This window comes from Ixodes scapularis, unplaced genomic scaffold, assembly GCF_016920785.2.
Source record: "Ixodes scapularis isolate PalLabHiFi unplaced genomic scaffold, ASM1692078v2 PGA_scaffold6__148_contigs__length_123643588, whole genome shotgun sequence".
NCBI classification, from domain to species: domain Eukaryota; kingdom Metazoa; phylum Arthropoda; class Arachnida; order Ixodida; family Ixodidae; genus Ixodes; species Ixodes scapularis.
The window spans coordinates 87000562-87018314 of NW_024609881.1; the positions used below are offsets into that span (position 1 = coordinate 87000562).

Sequence of the window (17753 nt, forward strand, 5' to 3'; positions counted from 1 at the left end):
AAAGCACGAGACACATGGACGGCAGAATCGTCTGATCCGACAGTCCTAACGCCGCTCCGAATTGAGACACACGCTTCCGACCTTGCAAGCGACACGACGATCCGTTCGGCTCCGCCCAGGAGATACAACTTCCAAGTACTCCAGCGGAGGTCCGCGTTCACAAATCTCTGGTCCCAGATTGATGGTTTAGCTCGCACGAGCGAAGCTAGGAGCTCGTTCTCGTTAGCGCGTGCATTCTTTGCCGGGGCCATCTTTCTCGAATGGATCAGCGGGATCCACGCGTCTGGCTTCCCGTCGCCCGTCCCGTTTTCTTATTTGTCCCTACAGACCCAGTACGTCATCATGACGTTCGCGCTAGCTGTGCTGTCATTGGCTGGACGCATCCGACAATCCGTCCGCCGTGCGAAACTATCTGGCGCGTTTGACGCATGTCGGATCGCTGATCCGACGCCTGAAGCGACCAAATTTTTCGGATCAGGCAGTCGTACTGCCGGATCGGACGTCGGATCGGATGGATTTTTTGCGCATGTGTCTCGCGCTTAACTCATGAACCTGCAAAGAACAGAATTTCAGTGTCTGAAAGACTTACACCGCCGCTTCCACAACCCCTTGCACAACCGCCTTATATTGTCTGGAGGGGGCGGGGGGGTTCATCGACGGAATTCCCTCCACCGATGGCTCTTCATACATATAACCCAATTATAAAGATAAACGTGACAAACACGGTTGGAAAAGCTATGAAAATTCTGTCGCCATAAGTCTCACCCAGCGCCTTTTACACTGGGTAAACGAAGCCCCGCTTCTCGACGTGCTTACAGCTCACAACGGCCGATGTTGGCGGTGCCTTTCCCATCCTTAAGCCTAGTTCACATGCAGCGGTTTTGGCCCTAGAGAGGCGCGATTTCTGCCGTCGCGGCGCTCGTGCCACTGAATTGCTGGTGCTGGCCAGAGCGCCGCGACGGCAGAAATCGCGCCGCTTTAGGGCCAAAACCGCTGCATGTGAACTAGGCTTTAGTCTGACTGTCTATGCTCTCTTTAATCTCGAAGTTTTCGGGTGGTGGAATATGGTACCAGCTTCTTTCTGGAAATTGCATTTCAGCGCTGAACAGTAGGTCAGCATGATCACAAACCTCCGATCGTGAGGAAACGGGCGCAGGGAAGCCAGCCAGATGCCAGAACGCGAAGCGGAGTCCGTCACCAGACGTCACGGTACACCTCACCCAATCAAGACGGGGCGACCGCAGCGACACTTGTGTCTGCTCTGAAGACTAAAAGTACGCCGTGCAAGCAATACCTTTGATCTCCACGACAATTTGCTGGATCGCGTGTCTCCGCTTGGTCGTTGCAGCTCAGGTGCGGCCACCGGATGGCCACCTTGGGAAAAGATTATCAGTCAACCTTTTGGAGCGTTGCGGAGGCTGGGCGGCAGTAAGCTGAAGACATATTTTCTGCTCGTTCGTTGTCATTTACCGAAGAAGTTTGTTAAAACCCCGAACGGTGAGAATTGCGTTTGAGAACACATGGAAATTTTTACGAAAACTCAGCACCGCAAGAAAAAGGGGCAACTCGTCTAACGCAAGTCTCGCCGTTCTGGCGGCATGACCAAAGCTTCCTTGGCATGCCAAAGTGCTGCATCTTTGTCTTCGCACGCTTGAATACCGATCAAGAATTAACGCCGTGTGAATTTGTTTCGTGAGTGCAAAGTGCATGAAGATGCATATGCCTCTGGAGCAGCATTTTAATTTACTCTTACGACTGTATTTGTAACTTGCGGCAGTTGCAGTCCAGAAACGGGCATGATCCAGTGACGACAAAGGAGGGGTAGGAGGCTATGGCGACGGCGACAGATTGCACACAACCATATGGACGGGCCACGTTTGAAAAACTTTCGATCTCGCCGCTTCATACTTTTGCCTTCGAAAACCTACCTTCCTCCACAGCATTGCTCTATTTGTGCTGTCACGTGATCCATTTGAGTAGATCTGGAACATAGCCATGGTTAATACATAATAGCAACCACCGATTTCGTTTCCTATTGATAGCAACTCGCTGGAACAGCTGGGTGATAGAGAAGACGTCTATGTGCGACATACCTTCAAAGCTCTGCCATGGCATCGATTTTTGATAAGTATCCAAGCGTGAAAAGGCACAGAGACGCAGCAGTTTGGCAGGCCAAAAAAGCTTTGATCACGCCGCAAGACCGGCGAGACTCGCGTTCGACAAGTTGTGCCTTTTTCCTGCGGTGCCGCGCTTTTGCAAAAGATTTCATGTGTTTTCAAAGGAAATTCTCATTGTTAACACATAGCGAGCGTTTGGTACTCCTTTCACTAAACAGACGGGAACGCCGCCGGAGACTGACACTCGAGCTCGCTGTTCGTGCTCCGAGCATTTCTGGGAACACAAGTGACTTCTTTGCGCTCCGTGATGTCACGTCACCAAACAAGATGGCTGTGCTATTGTTGAGATTGTTGAAACAAAAGGCGTGGCCGGACAGCTGCTCCTTTTCAGTCCATTAGTGGTTAATCCAGCAGGTAAAAACAATTTGATTTGAAAGCCAAGAAAGCAATTAGCATTCCGGAAAAGGTTTGTTCATGTGCCTTGCCTGAAAACAAAGTGATCTATCGAACGAGCGTGCTGATAGCTCGGCGACAGAAAAGTTGCCGAGAAGACAGTGGGACGGCTGCCCTTTTAAACTGCTTAGTCCAGCTGCAGCGAATAAAAATACTTAGATTGGAAAGCCGAAGCATCAATTAGCATTGTGGGAAATGTTTGTTCGTGCATCTCGCCTGAAAACGAATTCATCTATTGAACGGAAGGTTACCGACAGCACAGGGACAGAAAAGTTGTTGAGATGAGAAGACAGTCGGACCGCTGCCTTTTCTAGGATGCTTTGCCCAGAGAATCAAGATACTTCGAATGGAAAGCCGAAACATCACGTTCATGTCTCGCCTGAAACGAATTGACGTGCTATCTACTGAACGACAGTGTTCCGGTATCGGCATAGCACATCAACAGCTTCCGTCCCATTCCGTCTTGCTGCAATACGGAACCAAGAAATATCTGGCAAGTGTGAGTGTAAGGATCAGAGCGTATGTTTTTCTTAAAGTATTGTTTTGTCTTCCACCGCTTGCCAGCATTGCCGAGAGGGTCACCTCTTCGAGGGGAGGGGGTGCTGGCGGTGCGCGGGAGCGAGCAAATGGCCCCTCCGCGAGCGCGCGCTGCGCCGTCGCGCGGAAGGAATGTGTCCCCTTGGGGGACGTAGGCGGACCCCCGGAGGAGCGGGGTCGGGGGAGTTGGAGCGGGAGAGGTCCCGGAGTCGGTCGCGGACGTGTGTCGTCCGCAGGCCCTTTGTTCTTTGTTAATAAATGTATAGTTAAAAAGCAACAAATCGTCGTCGCTGCCACTGCCTCGCCATCGAAGTCACCAGCCGCGATCGGGGAGAGGATCTTCGACAGCTGACGTCTCTCCCCACCACAACAAGAACTTTACTGTGAGGGTTTCGTTCGTCGACAAACAGGGTTAGAGAATGTTGTCTTTAATTCAAATATAAACAGCTTGCATGGTCAATAAATAGATCGGCCAAGGTGCCTTTCCCGGCATGTGCTCGAAGCGAGTCTCCGAACCTCTCGGAAATATTTAAACGTTCGTAGAAACTTCATAACGTCGCCGTCTCTTTTCCTTTTTACCCTGCCGCTCTACACTGGCTTTAATTAATTTAGTACCGAAATAATTTTGGCTTCTCCCACCCATATCCACGGGATGCCAGGTTCGTCATAAGCGCGCGGTGGGAAGGAGCTTGTGCGGCTCGTCAATAGATTCGGTGTGTCGCGCTCCTGTACGCCATGCGCCGTTTAGTTGCTGTGCCTGGAGTATGAAACTCGGAGTGTCAGAGTAGGAGTAAAGGATGGTGGACTTAAAGGGGCCCTGCAATCATATTTAAGCGTCTACCTCTTTTGCGGTTTCCACGTTCCTTGAGGTTCGGGCAAGCCAGCGGGCACGGAGAGAATAACTAAATAACAGTGAGTCATATTTTAACTGGACGACACGGAAACCTCCTCCACCTACGAGGGCGACCCGCGTTACCGAAAGCGCACAATATGTGACGTCTTTGGTCCTGGGCTTACTACTGGTCAGAGCCGCTAAAAGCTTTTTTTTTTTTAGTCGATACAAAATATAAGTGTTGCGAACCGTTTCAATTATGTATGAAAGTAGTTTCTGTTCAGTATTTTAGATCAGAAAAGAAACAAATGCAGTTTATAAAGTACGGAAACAAGAAAAGACCCATCGACGAACCCGCCACCAAGCGGCGAAAAAAACGGCGCATACTAAAAAGGTTTAGCGGGATGAGGCTCCGACGAACGGCGGGCGTAGAAAGATCCCGGATGTACGCGGTGGCGCTGCGGTCGTATACCGGCTCGAGGATCCGACCGGTTCCGAGCGTTCCCAAGGCTTTCGGCGCGGGCTTGGCTGGCGATTTGACCCTTTGGCGGTACGGCAGCACGAAGTGGCTCCTGTTCTGAACTGATCTTTACCCCGTGCTTGCTGTCGTTTGTGGCCAATGAAGTGTTATGCCGAATTAGTCTTTAATCACGCGGCAAATGCAATGCGAGCTGCCCTGGCCGCCCGCTTCATACAGCCTAGCCAACACGTGCTTTAGTGGCGCCCTCTCGAGCCGTCGACACTCAGTGCGGCAGCCGTGAGCGCTCGATGAGCTCACTACTTCACGGCCACTCAAGCCAGGACCTACGACGTCATGAAGGAGGTTATTTTTTGCTTGTTTTTGTAAGTCTAATTTGCCTATAACTTTTAAAATAAAGTGAAATTTGAGAAAAGAAAAGTTTCTTTAAATTACTAGGTTCAGTGCGCTCAGGTTCGGTCCAAATTAAAAACCAGTCAAAAAGTTATTGCAGATCCCCTTTAAACCTCCCAATGACGAAAAACGAGCAAAAAACATGTCTTCAGCACGCTGCCGGCCAGCCTCTGCAACGCTCCAAATGTTTAATTTTCCGTGTCCCAAGATGGCCGTCCTGCGGCCGCAATCACGGAGCGGGAAAGCGCAATTTAGCAATTGTCATAGAGATCAGTAAAAAAATATGGAATGCATACCCTCCTAGCATCAATCAGGTAGGGATAAGCATTCTGTGCAGTCTATATGCCCATCAATGTCAACGCATGTAGCCGCTTGCAGGCAGTCGCATCCATTCGAAGATCAATCTGGCCTTCGTCAGGCACCAGCTTTCGCTCTCACACACTAAACATCGTAACACCCTTGTGGGTGTAAATGGCTTGTCCTATAACTAACACCCATTTGGGTGTAGAAAAACGCCCTAAACAAAGGGCGTTATTCCTAACGCCCCTAAAATAGGGCGTTTTTCCCTAACACCCTTAAAGGACGGCGTTATTCCGAACACCTTTCAATTAGGGTGTGATTCCTCTGTACACCTTTTTATTAGGGCGTTATGTCTGCGCAGTAGGCCCTCTAAATTGTGTGTATCACCGCCAGAAAGGGAAATAAAAAAGGCACGATTACCAACACCCATAAAGTAATGCGTAATAACCCAAAAGAGTGCACGAGAAAATGACTGCAAATGCCTGGTTCACTTTTTATTTTTTAATCAAGGTTCTAACAGGTTCTACAAAATTCTCTATAGACGATTGCAAGCAGGTCATCTGGTCGCAGCCATGTCTCTGCTTATGCGGGCAAGTGCGTGCAATTACAAGCGTGCCAAAGGGCAAAGCTACGTTCACGCGCACGTCATCAAACTTGGCGAAGACAAGACTGAAAGAAATAGTTCTCTTTTACCCTCGCAATTCCACCACGACCGAGACGCTTCTAAACCAGCGGCGGTCCGTGCGTGTAAGGTCATGAATATTTCAACCGGATATTGCTTCATAACCCCTTCAAATTGTACAACCGAAGGCCCTAGTTGAATCTCCAACTGTACTTTTCTTGTGACGTTTATGCTTTCTTGCACTGGGGACGTGGACAAAACTGACAGGCTTGCAAAGACGGTACGACCAGGAGTTGCTTGGGATGCAAGCGGCAGTTCATGTTTGTAAACCGTAAAATGGTCTATTGAAACGGAAGCAGGGAGGCTATGTTCGGCAAATGTTTCGTTACTCCTAAAAATAAACGGAAGTGGCGGAAGTGACGATATCACGTTTGATTGGTTAGAGGTTCAATGACGAAAGTTACTTATTTTCGCCATTTGACCTTCCAACCAATCAAACGCGATCGTGGCTTCCGTCACTTCAGTTTCTTTTTAGGAGAAATGAAACATTTGTCGAACATAGCACCATTGGAATACTATCAGAAGCATGCTTGAAGAGTACTTACAAATAAAACAGCGATCTCATGTAATCCGTGATAGATGCATAATCCGATTCGGGCAGCACAGAACTATCCACAAACACAATGTCGAGGATGAAGCGGTCGCTCACATTCAGCGGAAGTTTCGCGGTCGCCGATGAGCACCTCTCTGTCGTGATAGATGCGTAATCCGATTCGGGCAGCACAAAACAACGCAAACACAATGCCGAGGTTCAAGGCGGTCGATCACATTCAACGGAAGTCTCGCGGCCGCCGATGAGAAGCTCTTTGTCGAAATGCGTCCACCAAATACAGCACAATATTTCCATGGAATCCGACGAAATAAACGACCATTTCCGAAAAGTTGTCATGGATGTATTCCGGCCGTTCACGACGAAAAATCACGGCCGCGACTGAACCACACGAAAAACAGGAATACACTGACGGGCGCCCCCCGTTTTGTAAACCGGGCCTACGTGGCCCCTACAACTCACCATAACTTGGCATACGGCAAAGACTACGGCCCCAGTAGCCCATCAGCGCGTCAGAGCGAATCACGTGCAAATTTCCGTCCAAGCGTCCTTGTCCTACGGAGAGCGATCACGTGTTTTGCGCCACCCCTCTGATTTGCTAGAAGTGGCCTTCGCACTCGCTCACGGCAACACGAAGACACAAAAGAAGGTTTGGAGGCTTATCAGCAGACGAGGTCAAAGGGGGTTGGACAAAGCCGCTAATCTCCCTCTGCTGCTTTGTATTGCCACCTGCCCTGCCCAGGGAAGGTCGCGAAATCGGACTCGCCAGGGCTTGCTTTGCGTAGTACAACCTTGAGCGTCTCAAACTGCCACTCCTGTAGACGCGCATGATCTGGTACGGACCGCGAGATCACAAGATAAATACGAAAAAACATTTTTAACGCCGCCGAAGACGCGGTTTGACGTGTTCCAAAGAAAAAAAAAAAAAAAAAAAGCGTCGGAAAGCTAGATATTTCGGTGTCATTGCGCAGAGATATGAGTCGCGTCCCTGGGGGTGTCATTAATCCGGCACTTTCGATTGTCTTGCGACATTGTTTCTTCAGAGCTACACTCCAAAATAAAGTATCAGTGAAGGTGCTATAAGTAGTTCGAAACCCAGTCAGGTAAGTCTGTAATATCCGAAATGAGGGCGCCACAGTTTGTTCAAGTCTTCAGCTTAAAAAGTCTTTCTCAGGTTAAAAGTAAGCATATTCTATTTCACTTAATCTTGCCTTGTATTGTTTTTTAACGTCGGATTTTAGACAGTCAAGAAAGAGAAATACCTCGCCGGCATAGCCGATTCACGCAGGACACTCTTGACAGTCGACCAAAAACGGCGCCACGTACGGTATGTCAGGATAGCGTCGGCGCGACCCATCCCATTTTTCAGATATTGGCTAGACCAAAATAATATCGGCACAATCTTTCCGATTTAATTCCATAACAGCGCAATAGTGTGTGCTGCCTAGGCTGTATATTTACACGTCTTCATTCTTTTTTTTTTTCTTTTTTTTTTTTGCGAGCGGAGATGCGTTTTTCTATAATCAAGGTTGAACCGATAAAACTGATGCACGCGCGAAACGTAATTTTAGGCTCGTGTCGAACGAAGAATTCAATAGGAGTTGCAAAAACTATTCTGTAGCACTTCCTAATCATACGCGACTCCGTGTGGCGATTAATTACACTCGATGTTTGTACCGCCGTACATCAGCAACAGTTTCACCAAACCAATAAATATGAACGGCTATAAAATCGTGGGTGTATTTGACAGCATCATCATTACGCCCCTTTCACACTGTGTGGATGAAGGGCGCCAAATTCGCCCATACACCCTTTTTACACGATTTCAGACACCATCGCTGCAAGTGGGGCGTAAAGAGGGCGTGTAAAGGGTGTAAAACCTCAGCACACCCTTTTTACACCAACCGATATTCAGAAATCGTGTAAAAAGCGTGTGAAAAGGGTGTTTTTCCTAACCTACACCCTTCCTACACCCTTTTTACACGATTATGGGTGTTACAATGTTTAGTGTGCAGCACACAGTTACTGTTGGTGGGCTTCGAGGCTGCTCGCATCTTCACCCTCCACAGGCGGGGCAACCCCGGTCTGTAAATGTAAAATATAAATATGGCAAGTATTATTTGATAACACTTTATGTTTTGGCCGTGTAAAGAAAATCTGCATTCTATTTTCTAACATATCCGTTATGAAATAACAAGGTCAGGTGGAACGGCTCGAGTTCGCTGACTGAAAGACAGAGGGCTTAACCTGAACCAATATCGTAGCAGCCGTCGATACTGGTGTGGGGGGAGAGAAGGCTGAACCTCTAAAGATGTCTTCAAATGATTCTCGACTTGCTTAACTCCAAAGTTTCAGGCTACTGCACTTCAACGTTCTGAACTTTTTCCAACATATATTTGCGCTGTCGCTAACCATGTTCCATTTGCCAATATTTTACACGCCCCTTCTCCTCCAATCAGAACAGCACGAGAGTCCGCAGACTTGGCATCATCGTGTGTCATATATCCCCTATGATTGCCTTCCCCACTAAGATGCATTAAAGCCAAGCCTCGAGCACGAGCTCATAGCATCGCTAGAGGGTCGCACTGCACGAACCCTCGTGCAGCTTGAGTATCTACTAGTACTGGTAAGAGCGAGCGAGTTGAAAATGAATACTTAAAATCGAAAGAATGAAACGCGAAGGACAAGCACAGGACAACCACGTAAAGCCTGGTTCAAACAGTTGCGTTTGACCGCGTTGCGGCTGCGAGAAACCATGACATCCCTGCTGCGCCAAGATGATTCTTTGAATTGGAATCCACGCTTCATACGAAGCACAGACGTGCCGGTGACTCGCTTTCGGTTCTAAACGTAACGCAGACAAACGCACTCAAACGCAAGTGTCTGAACCGACCTTTACGGTACAGGCTCACAGTAAAGCTGTGAGCCCGAACCGTCTCGCACGTCTAGCCTTCGCTTTAGTACATCTCAGGATGAGACGGAATGTACCATAATAGAACCGATGTTGTCTCACCATTTTGAGCAGAAGTGCGTGAGTAACCGATGCTATTTTCGTGGTGGCTTGCACGTAAACAACCAAGGAGCTTGTACACAACGCCGGCATTCATCTGGTTTGAAAACAACTTGAGCGTTGGCTTCGCTTGAATGTCAGCTGCCCATTGCGGTTACTTGAACTTCACGAAATCCTCTAAATTGAGCAGACTGCTTCCTGACTTCTGCTGTCGGCGCGTATGTCTGCAATTTGGTGGTTCCCGAGTTCGACAACTCGGAAATCATGGGTGTACCACCGCAACACCCTCTTAACACGATTTCGGTAGCCGTAGGGTGTAAAAAGGATGTACGAAGGGTGTAGGCCTTTCCGTACACCCTTGAATATTCAAAAATTATGTAAAAATGGTGTAGGAAGGGTGTGAGCTCGGAAAACACCCTTTTAACACGAACATGGGTGTTGAAATGTTTAGTGTGCAGTGTGAACTGCGTAAATAACACGCAGGTCTCTTTGTTACTTGGTCTTCTGATTTCACGTTGTTGTTTCTTTTTGTTCATTTTGTTCTTTTTGTTGCACGTGTCCGCTGTTTCTAATGTCAACAATTTCCACTTATGTAAGAAGATAAAAGCGTGGGCTCTTACTCTTGACCACAATAAACGGGCGAACTAGAATGATTCGCTCGCTGGGTGGTCAAGGTGCCGTGAGTATTGCTTCAATCATGATATGCATTTTTGCAATAGCCGGGTTTCTCAGTACTGGTGCTCATTTTTGACATGCTCCTGCAAAATTAATACGCGTTATCTTTGCTACAAGAAACGATCACATTTCTCCGGAATACTCGGGAAACTTGGCCCGAGCGTTTACTTCATCAAAGAAACTCAAGCACCCAAATTAAATTAAAATAACATACGCAAATAGGTGATAAAATGAGGCAGCTATGGAAATATTTAGGCCTAGTTTGAAGTGCAACCTGAGCTTGGAAGTCCATGCCGACTAGTACTTCAAAAAAATTAATGTTTGGGTGAAGAGCTTTTTTTGCTTGCTTCGTCTTCTGTCAGGATCTCTTCGTACATCGTATCAGGAGGAATCTTTGTACCGAATCAATATAATAAAAAGTGATACTTAAAACATCCTAACTAGTTTTACTTTTATATTTACACGAACCTTGCGCTGCGACATTTTTTTGACATATGAGCAGATGTAGTACATATGTACATATGTGCATCTGCCTGTCTATATTCTTTAGAGCAAGTCGCACTTGCTTAGATTGTTAAGTTTCTGAACAAAAAGAAAAAAAAAAGCACTTCTTACGAGTTGCGAACGGCATGAATGTCGCCCCTCCACTCCCTTAGTTCATATGCGGTGTAGTGGCGTGGACAGCCATGTTTCGCTACAGCCGAGGATGCGGCCGCCGCCGATATAGATGCCTCAGGCGCCGCGATGTTCCTCGGCGCCGAGAGGAAAAACACCAGACACAGCCCTCTCCGCCTGTCACGTGCCCTCTGGCTCGTCTTTCACCCTCGACTCCAGCAACTGTAAAAGCTCAGTGTGTTTGTTTCTGTAGTCGACGTCAGTGCGCTGTAAGTCGAACTGAAGTTCTGGGGTGTCGTAATTCGCACGTAACCGCTCATTCACACTGCAAGCGGATCCGCGTTCGCAAAGCGGTTGCGAACGCGGTTGTATAAAGGTCCAGTGCAATTGCACGCGCACGCGATGACATCAAGTGCGCGTGCAATTGTACTGAATCTTTATACAACCGCGTTCGCAACCGCTTTGCGAACGCGGATCCGTTTCCAATGTGAATGAGTGGTAAGACAAGGGATGTAAGAATGTACCCTTTTTTATGAGAGTTTATCAAAATCTCTGTATACAAGAAACGTCACTATAAAGCTACCCGTCACCAGCCAATAGGTGGTATTCATCAGACGCCATATTTGAGGTGACTGCTCATAGCCGATGCTCAGGGTGAGTTCCCAAAGAAAACAGTGTTAATGGTGTGCACTGTGCGTGTTACCAGCCAGCGTTGTGGAAGTTTGCCACCAACACGTACTCAGCAGAAGCGATCCCTGCTATAGCCGCCAGTGGCACCTATATAGATTGATTCTTTAACCCCCCATTCACACTGGAAGCGGATCCGCGGTGGCGAAGCGTTTGGGAACGCGGTTGTATAAAGATCCAGTACAAATGCACGCGCATATGATGTCATCAAATGCGCGTGCAATTGTACTGAATCCTTATACAACCGCGTTCGCAACCGCATTGCGAACGCGGATCCGCTTCCAGTGTGAATGAGCCCTAAGACTGGTTAGGTCAAGGTGAAACTGCTCCTTCCATGAACCAGAATTGCGACCATAAGGGGACCTTGGCGCTACTTTCCTAGGATACAGTGATTTTAAATAAACCTATCCTACTAATAGTCAGATCATTTTATAGCGCAGCTCTTAGGTGCCCATTTCCGGGTTGAGCGGTGTCGGCGTCGCTGTCGGCGTCGGCGTAACAACGCGCGTTGCATTATGGGACATTTCTCTTTTAAAGTTAGCGGGGAAATGTTCCTGTTAAATTTAGTGGGGAATTTTTTTCGCTATATTTAGCGTGAAATGTTCCCGCTAAAGTTAGTGGGAAACTTTTCCCCTTAAATTTAGCTGGAAATGTTTCGCTAAATTTAGCAGGAAAATTTCCCCACCAAATTTAGCGGAAAACTTTCCTAGTAAATTTGCTGGAAATATTTCTCCGCTAACTTTAGCGGATTAAGTTTTCCCGCTAAACTTAGGGGGAAAATTAACGTCACGTGCCCTCAACAGCAATTCTGTTTCACCGCTGAATTTAGTGGGAAAAATAACGCCACGAATTCGTGTCACGTCACCCATGAACAAATTCAGCGGCAGGAGGGGAGGCGGAGGAAGGGCGGAGGAGGGCGAGGAGGGGAAAAGGGAAGGGGAAGAGGAGGAGATTAGGAGGAGGGGAGGAGTAGGAGAGGTGTAGGAGAGGAGGAGGGGAGCGTACGGAGGAGTAGGGGCATTCTCTCCCCGCTGTACGCTCCCCTCCTCGTCCTCAAGAGCTGCGTTCTATTTTCACATTACAGAGACTTGTAAACATTTCTTTTTTTTTTATCGAGATCGCGTAGACGTTGGCACGCGGAATGCGTCTTTTGTCTGACTACACAGCAGAGGTCACGTTTGCTGGGCGTTTTAATTTTGCTAGAATTCTCTTTTCCACGTTTGAGCAGAGAGGGCTTTTATTCGTTCACATTCTTAATGATCAAAACCAAAGCACGGAGAGGTAAATAATTTACACAAAAAGGCGGTGCAATTACGCATTTGGAAAATATTTACCCCTCGTCGGCATAGTGATATATATATATATATATAAATATAAGGACATGTTAAACTAAACCCATGCCGAGAGGTACTTACACAGAAATGGTGCCGCTCAAAATATTTTTTTGGGGGGCGGGGGGGGGGGGGGGGGGGAACTTGGTGGTTTGTTAAACATTGTGAAACTATGAAACAAATTTGTAGTTCGTCTGTTTTTTTTTGTTTTCTTTTGCAGGATTTGATGTTTACTGGAACATTTTGGTAACTGCACATTAATTGCATGACTATTCTTGGCATAATAGTAATATAATCAATAATCACATAATTGTAGTATTCAGTGCTTTTACGTATAATCAGTGGGTTTCTTGATGTTGAGAGTGGTGAACGAAGACGAAGACTTGGGCAGGATGTTTTGAACAATCATATAAAATAAAATCTTACTGTTTATAATATAAAACAGTTATATTTTCTTGATTAAAATATATTCGGCTTACACACAGCTTTTGTCCATAGGTTGACCAGATGGCATGGCCAATGCAAGCCGCCGCCTTATGTCTTCTGTTACAACTCAGCTTGATCGAAGCTGATTTTAAGGACGCTGTTGATTATATAGATCAAGTCTCTCAAGCCATTAGACTGGTAAGCAACATTGCTCTGAATTTTAGTTAGCGCTGTCTGATACCAATTAAAACTCAACTTTGTGTTTTTAAGTACTTACGTATTTCTAAGTCAGTATTTCAACATCTTTTTTTTTTTTTTTTTTTTTTGCAAAATTGCATTTTTAATAGGTTGTAGTTTTTGTATTGGTACTTAAAGCGGCAATGATTCAAAATTTAGTTTTATTGTCGCTTCAGACATTATGAACGTATAGCAAATACGTGAATTTTAGAACGAAATTGAGGGTATTTTAAACAAAGATTCGATGTGTTCCCCGCGATCAAATAACAAGAGATAGAGAAGAAGTCATCATATTACAAGAGTCATACAGTTTAACACACAGCATTGTGATATAACCCAGTTATTATACGATCGCATATATGCTTGTGCCGAACCTTCTCAGAGAAGAAAGCATCAGGTTTATTATTCAAGACTCTAGAGAATAGAAACTTGGTGAATCAGAGCTAACGTGAATGCCCAAAATGAGCCCTCTGCACGAACTTCTGCCACCTATATTGCCCCGTGCGCAGCTCGGCAAGTAGGTAGAGCAGAGCGCCTTGATCCCACGCAGATGGTCAGGGTTCGGATCCCGCCACCGCTTGGCGTTATTTTTCGTTCTTTGTGCAAGTAGAAGATTCTATAACTTTGGAGAACCGTTTAGCATGTTCATGCTCAGACTAAATACTTACAGAACGAACGATGTACAATGCTCTAGGCTCCCAGAAAAGGCTAAAAAGAAAAACAACAACAAAAAAAAAAGCCGCGGGCGCGATACGAAGTCAGCTTTTTGCAAGCGCTCGGCTCTGCGTTCACGTCACCTTTCCACGCCCGCTACTCTGTACTTTTACCTTTCTTAATTGCCTTTGTTCTTGTTTTAGCACCAGTTCGCCACATTAAACGTTTTTTTTTTCTTATTTACCGCGTCATCAATTCTCATTCGCGACAACGTGCTCTTAAACAAAGAAATTGCGGAATGCATTAAATTAATATCAGATTAATGCGCAGTTCTCAACGACTGAAATGATTATATCGGGTTTCCCTTTTATGAAGGCTGAGTTTAAAAAAAAATAATATTTAAAGCATAACGCGTAAGCTGCGCTACGCCGTTAGCGTTACTTAACTTCGGCGTGTGTTGTCATTTTACTTCGAATGGGTAGTTTCGCTCATCATAACTTAGCACATATGCTAGCACCCCAACGCGGTAATTTCTACCACGAGAGTATTTTTTTCACAGTCCTTCAATCCTAAAAAGATAAAAACCGGTGATGGGGTGATGACTTATTCGAGCTAACGCTGTCGTAGAATTTACCTTGCTGCTACCCGCATCGCAGCAGAAAAACAACACACTGTTTCTACAGCATGCAGTCATTTATTGAATGATAACGTCCTCGCTGCGACCGAGCAAGGCTCTCCGCGTACTCCTGGGCCCACCTTTCGTCAGCGGCGGAGTGCCGCTCACTTGGCTCATCGCACTTCACCACCTCGCGGGAGAAATCACGAGATGATTTAACATGCGTGCAACCTAGTGGAACGCTTAGATCACCAGCTAGGCCACACATCTCATCCCTTCAAGAAAAAAAGAGGCGTCTCAGTACGTTTTGGCCTGGCCTTCTTTCGGGTCACCGAGGATCGAGCCTTCGCAGATGACCCAGCAAGTGGTCCACCGGGCGTTACTTGATATTGAGACCGACGTCCGATTTTCGGGAAAGGACCAATGTGGCCTGAGTGGGCCCCGTGATGAGTCTGCGTAGCTGCTACTGCATTTAAATTGGACGCGCAAGCCACTACAAAATAAAAAAAAGACGCAATGTTGGGGCAGAAATGAGAAGCACGACGTCTAAGTACCACGCCAGCCCAGCTGCAATACAGGAGCACGGCTACTTTTTCTTCTCTCCCCCTTCACCCCCCCCTCCCACGAAAAAACGTATAATAAAAAATAAAATAAAAAATGAAGAGGGCATGAATACGTGCATGAGGGGCTCATGCTCCCCTTTTTGCAGTCTTTACTGCCCTCGCAGGTTGCATTGTGACCCAGACGGTGTGGAATCTTCCGAGAGGTGACCCAGATCATTGAAGTTCGAAGTTTGAAGATTATTGGAATATCAACGGGTCAAGCCCGATATGGACTTGTAGAGCGAAGGCAGCTCTGCCTGCCACAGGTCTCTGCCCCCGCAGTTTACAGCAGCACACATATTATGTACACAATGAATAAAAATAAAAAATTAAAAAAACAGAGAAGCAAAGGCAACCTCTGACACTTCCATGCACATTCTACATGAACACATCCTTGAGAAACATTAATCAAAATCTTAAGACATGCACAAATAAACTGATCGCAGCTATGTTTCTTCTCTAAGGATGCAGCAGAGTACACAACAAGTCAACTTGCAGAATTAATTATACCAGCACAATACTGACGAGGCAGTTAATAAAACTCACAATTGAGGCTAAAAAACGGAGAAATTGCATCCATTCTTGGAACACAAAAAAATGTCAATACGCCAGACATGTAAAAACTAATAAATGAGGCACAAAAATATTTTTTTTCTTATTGCTGGCACACAGAAAAACAATGGTGTCATGTGTGTTCGCAGGTGCTCGTGTCATGGCGTGCATCATGCGCCTTCGTGCCACTAGATAAGCTACGCTTCAGAGTAACAACAGTTGGCCATGTTGTGGTTTAAAATAATGGTTGCCAGTTATCTGATGCTTTATCTGAAATCACAGAAAACGCTTTTCCGTCCTCCACGAATGTTTAAACAGTTCGAGACAAAGCAAAGCAAAGTCACATTAGCTTCGTAACACCGAATCTAATGCTAAGGACGTCACACTTCTTAATCGTGACGATCGGCAGTTGCGTCTGGTCTACACAAGCACCAAAATGGCGGCGCCCACAACAATGTCGGGGAACGGAGTGTTGATACTCTAAGCGCAGCTCACTTATTGGATCTAGTGCGCCTAACACGGTGGCGTCAAGTGCTTGACTGACTGCCAAGCCGAGCGATGGCATGCACCCGTGTTTGCGAATCCATCACCGAATTCGTAGCGGTACTCGAGACCTATCACAGAGCTGCGATTTTGGAGGTTTTGTTGTCGAAGCGCTCCGCGACCGTTTTCTGTGCGGCCTTTGCCGACAAGATGTACAGCGCGTCCACATCACAGAAGACAAAACGCTTTCTTTCTAGAAGGCGGTGGAGAGGGATCTTTAAAGAAATAGCAACTATCAGTGCATAGTTAAGGTGACCAGCAGTCCATTGGTTTCTGACACCCACGAGGCTCTAGGAGACCACAAAGCGCCGATTGACAAGCGAGTACCAGAGCAGTCCCGTTGTTTCCGTTGTGGCTTGATCAACCATCCAAGTGATGCGAGCCCCCACGTCGGCGACATATATTTAAAGTGTAACCGGAAAGGGCATCTTCAGCGCGCGGACCGTTCGGGTAACAAGAACCCGACAGAACCGAAAGTACAGCGACAAGTGAGAACGCTGACGTGCATTCACGACGCTTTATCTCTGCAAGCGGTCAAGGCTACGGACATCGAACTGATCGCCGTACCCATAAACATTGACGGTCTGAAGCTCTGTGTAACTCGACACACGCGCAGCTCTGTCCATTGTCTCCGGGATTGAATTTTGAAATTTGTTACCAAGAAAGCAGCTGCAGCCAGCAACGCAGACACTTCGTACGTATACAGGAGACTCCGTGAAGCCGAGGGGTGTGGCCTTGGTATTTGTGCAACACAAGGAACAAAGTAAGGAGCTTCCACTGTACTTGCCTAACGAAAAAGTATGGGCTAGTTAATTTAATTTTACTTTGCATTTATTTATTTTTTCTTCGTTTGAAACCAAGGGACCGGCATTGCTCTGCAGAGAATAGCTGCGAGATATTCGGCTAAACTGGAAGAACTTGGTCTCTGTGAACAGACTCGACGCGTCGGAGATTTGCAAACAGAAGTTGGACGCCTTGTTGGAGAGCCACAGTGACCCGTTTAAAAACGAGCTGGGCATAATTTCTGGGTAACAAGCCGCACTTTTTCTTCGTGAATGTTCACAGCCGACGTTTGCGAAGGCTACAAGAAATCCATTTGTACTGCGAACAGCAGTCGAAATATAAAATAAAAAAAATGAAAAAGTTTGAAGTCATCGCGCCTGTGGCTACCAGCGAGTGTACAACACCCCCTGTGTCTGTAGTAAAGACGGATGGCGGTATCCGCCCCTGCGGAGATTTCAAGGCTACACTCAATCCCTGCCTTGAGGTGGACAGGTACCCCCTGCAACGTATGGATGCGCTGGTGGCGGCCTTAGCTAGTGGACAATAATTCCCAAAGATAGGCTTCAGTAGAGATCTTCAAAATGTGGTTATGGCAAACAACTCAAAGTTACTAATGCAAATCACTATGGCATAGGCGCCGTTCTTTCGCGAATTTCGCCGAAAGAAAATGTTCAACCCGC

The 17753-nt window shown here is 46.7% G+C and overlaps 1 protein-coding gene across 1 annotated transcript in view; it reads left to right on the forward strand.

Annotated features, from left to right (window-relative positions):
- Positions 1-13167: 13167 nt before the first annotated feature.
- The window catches only part of LOC115317899, a 29352-nt gene continuing 24766 nt past the window's right edge, over positions 13168-17753 (forward strand). Inside the window, exon 1 of the mRNA XM_029977651.2 lies at positions 13168-13284. Within this exon, the coding sequence (XP_029833511.2) occupies positions 13168-13284 (117 nt within the window). The remainder of the gene's footprint in view (positions 13285-17753) is intronic.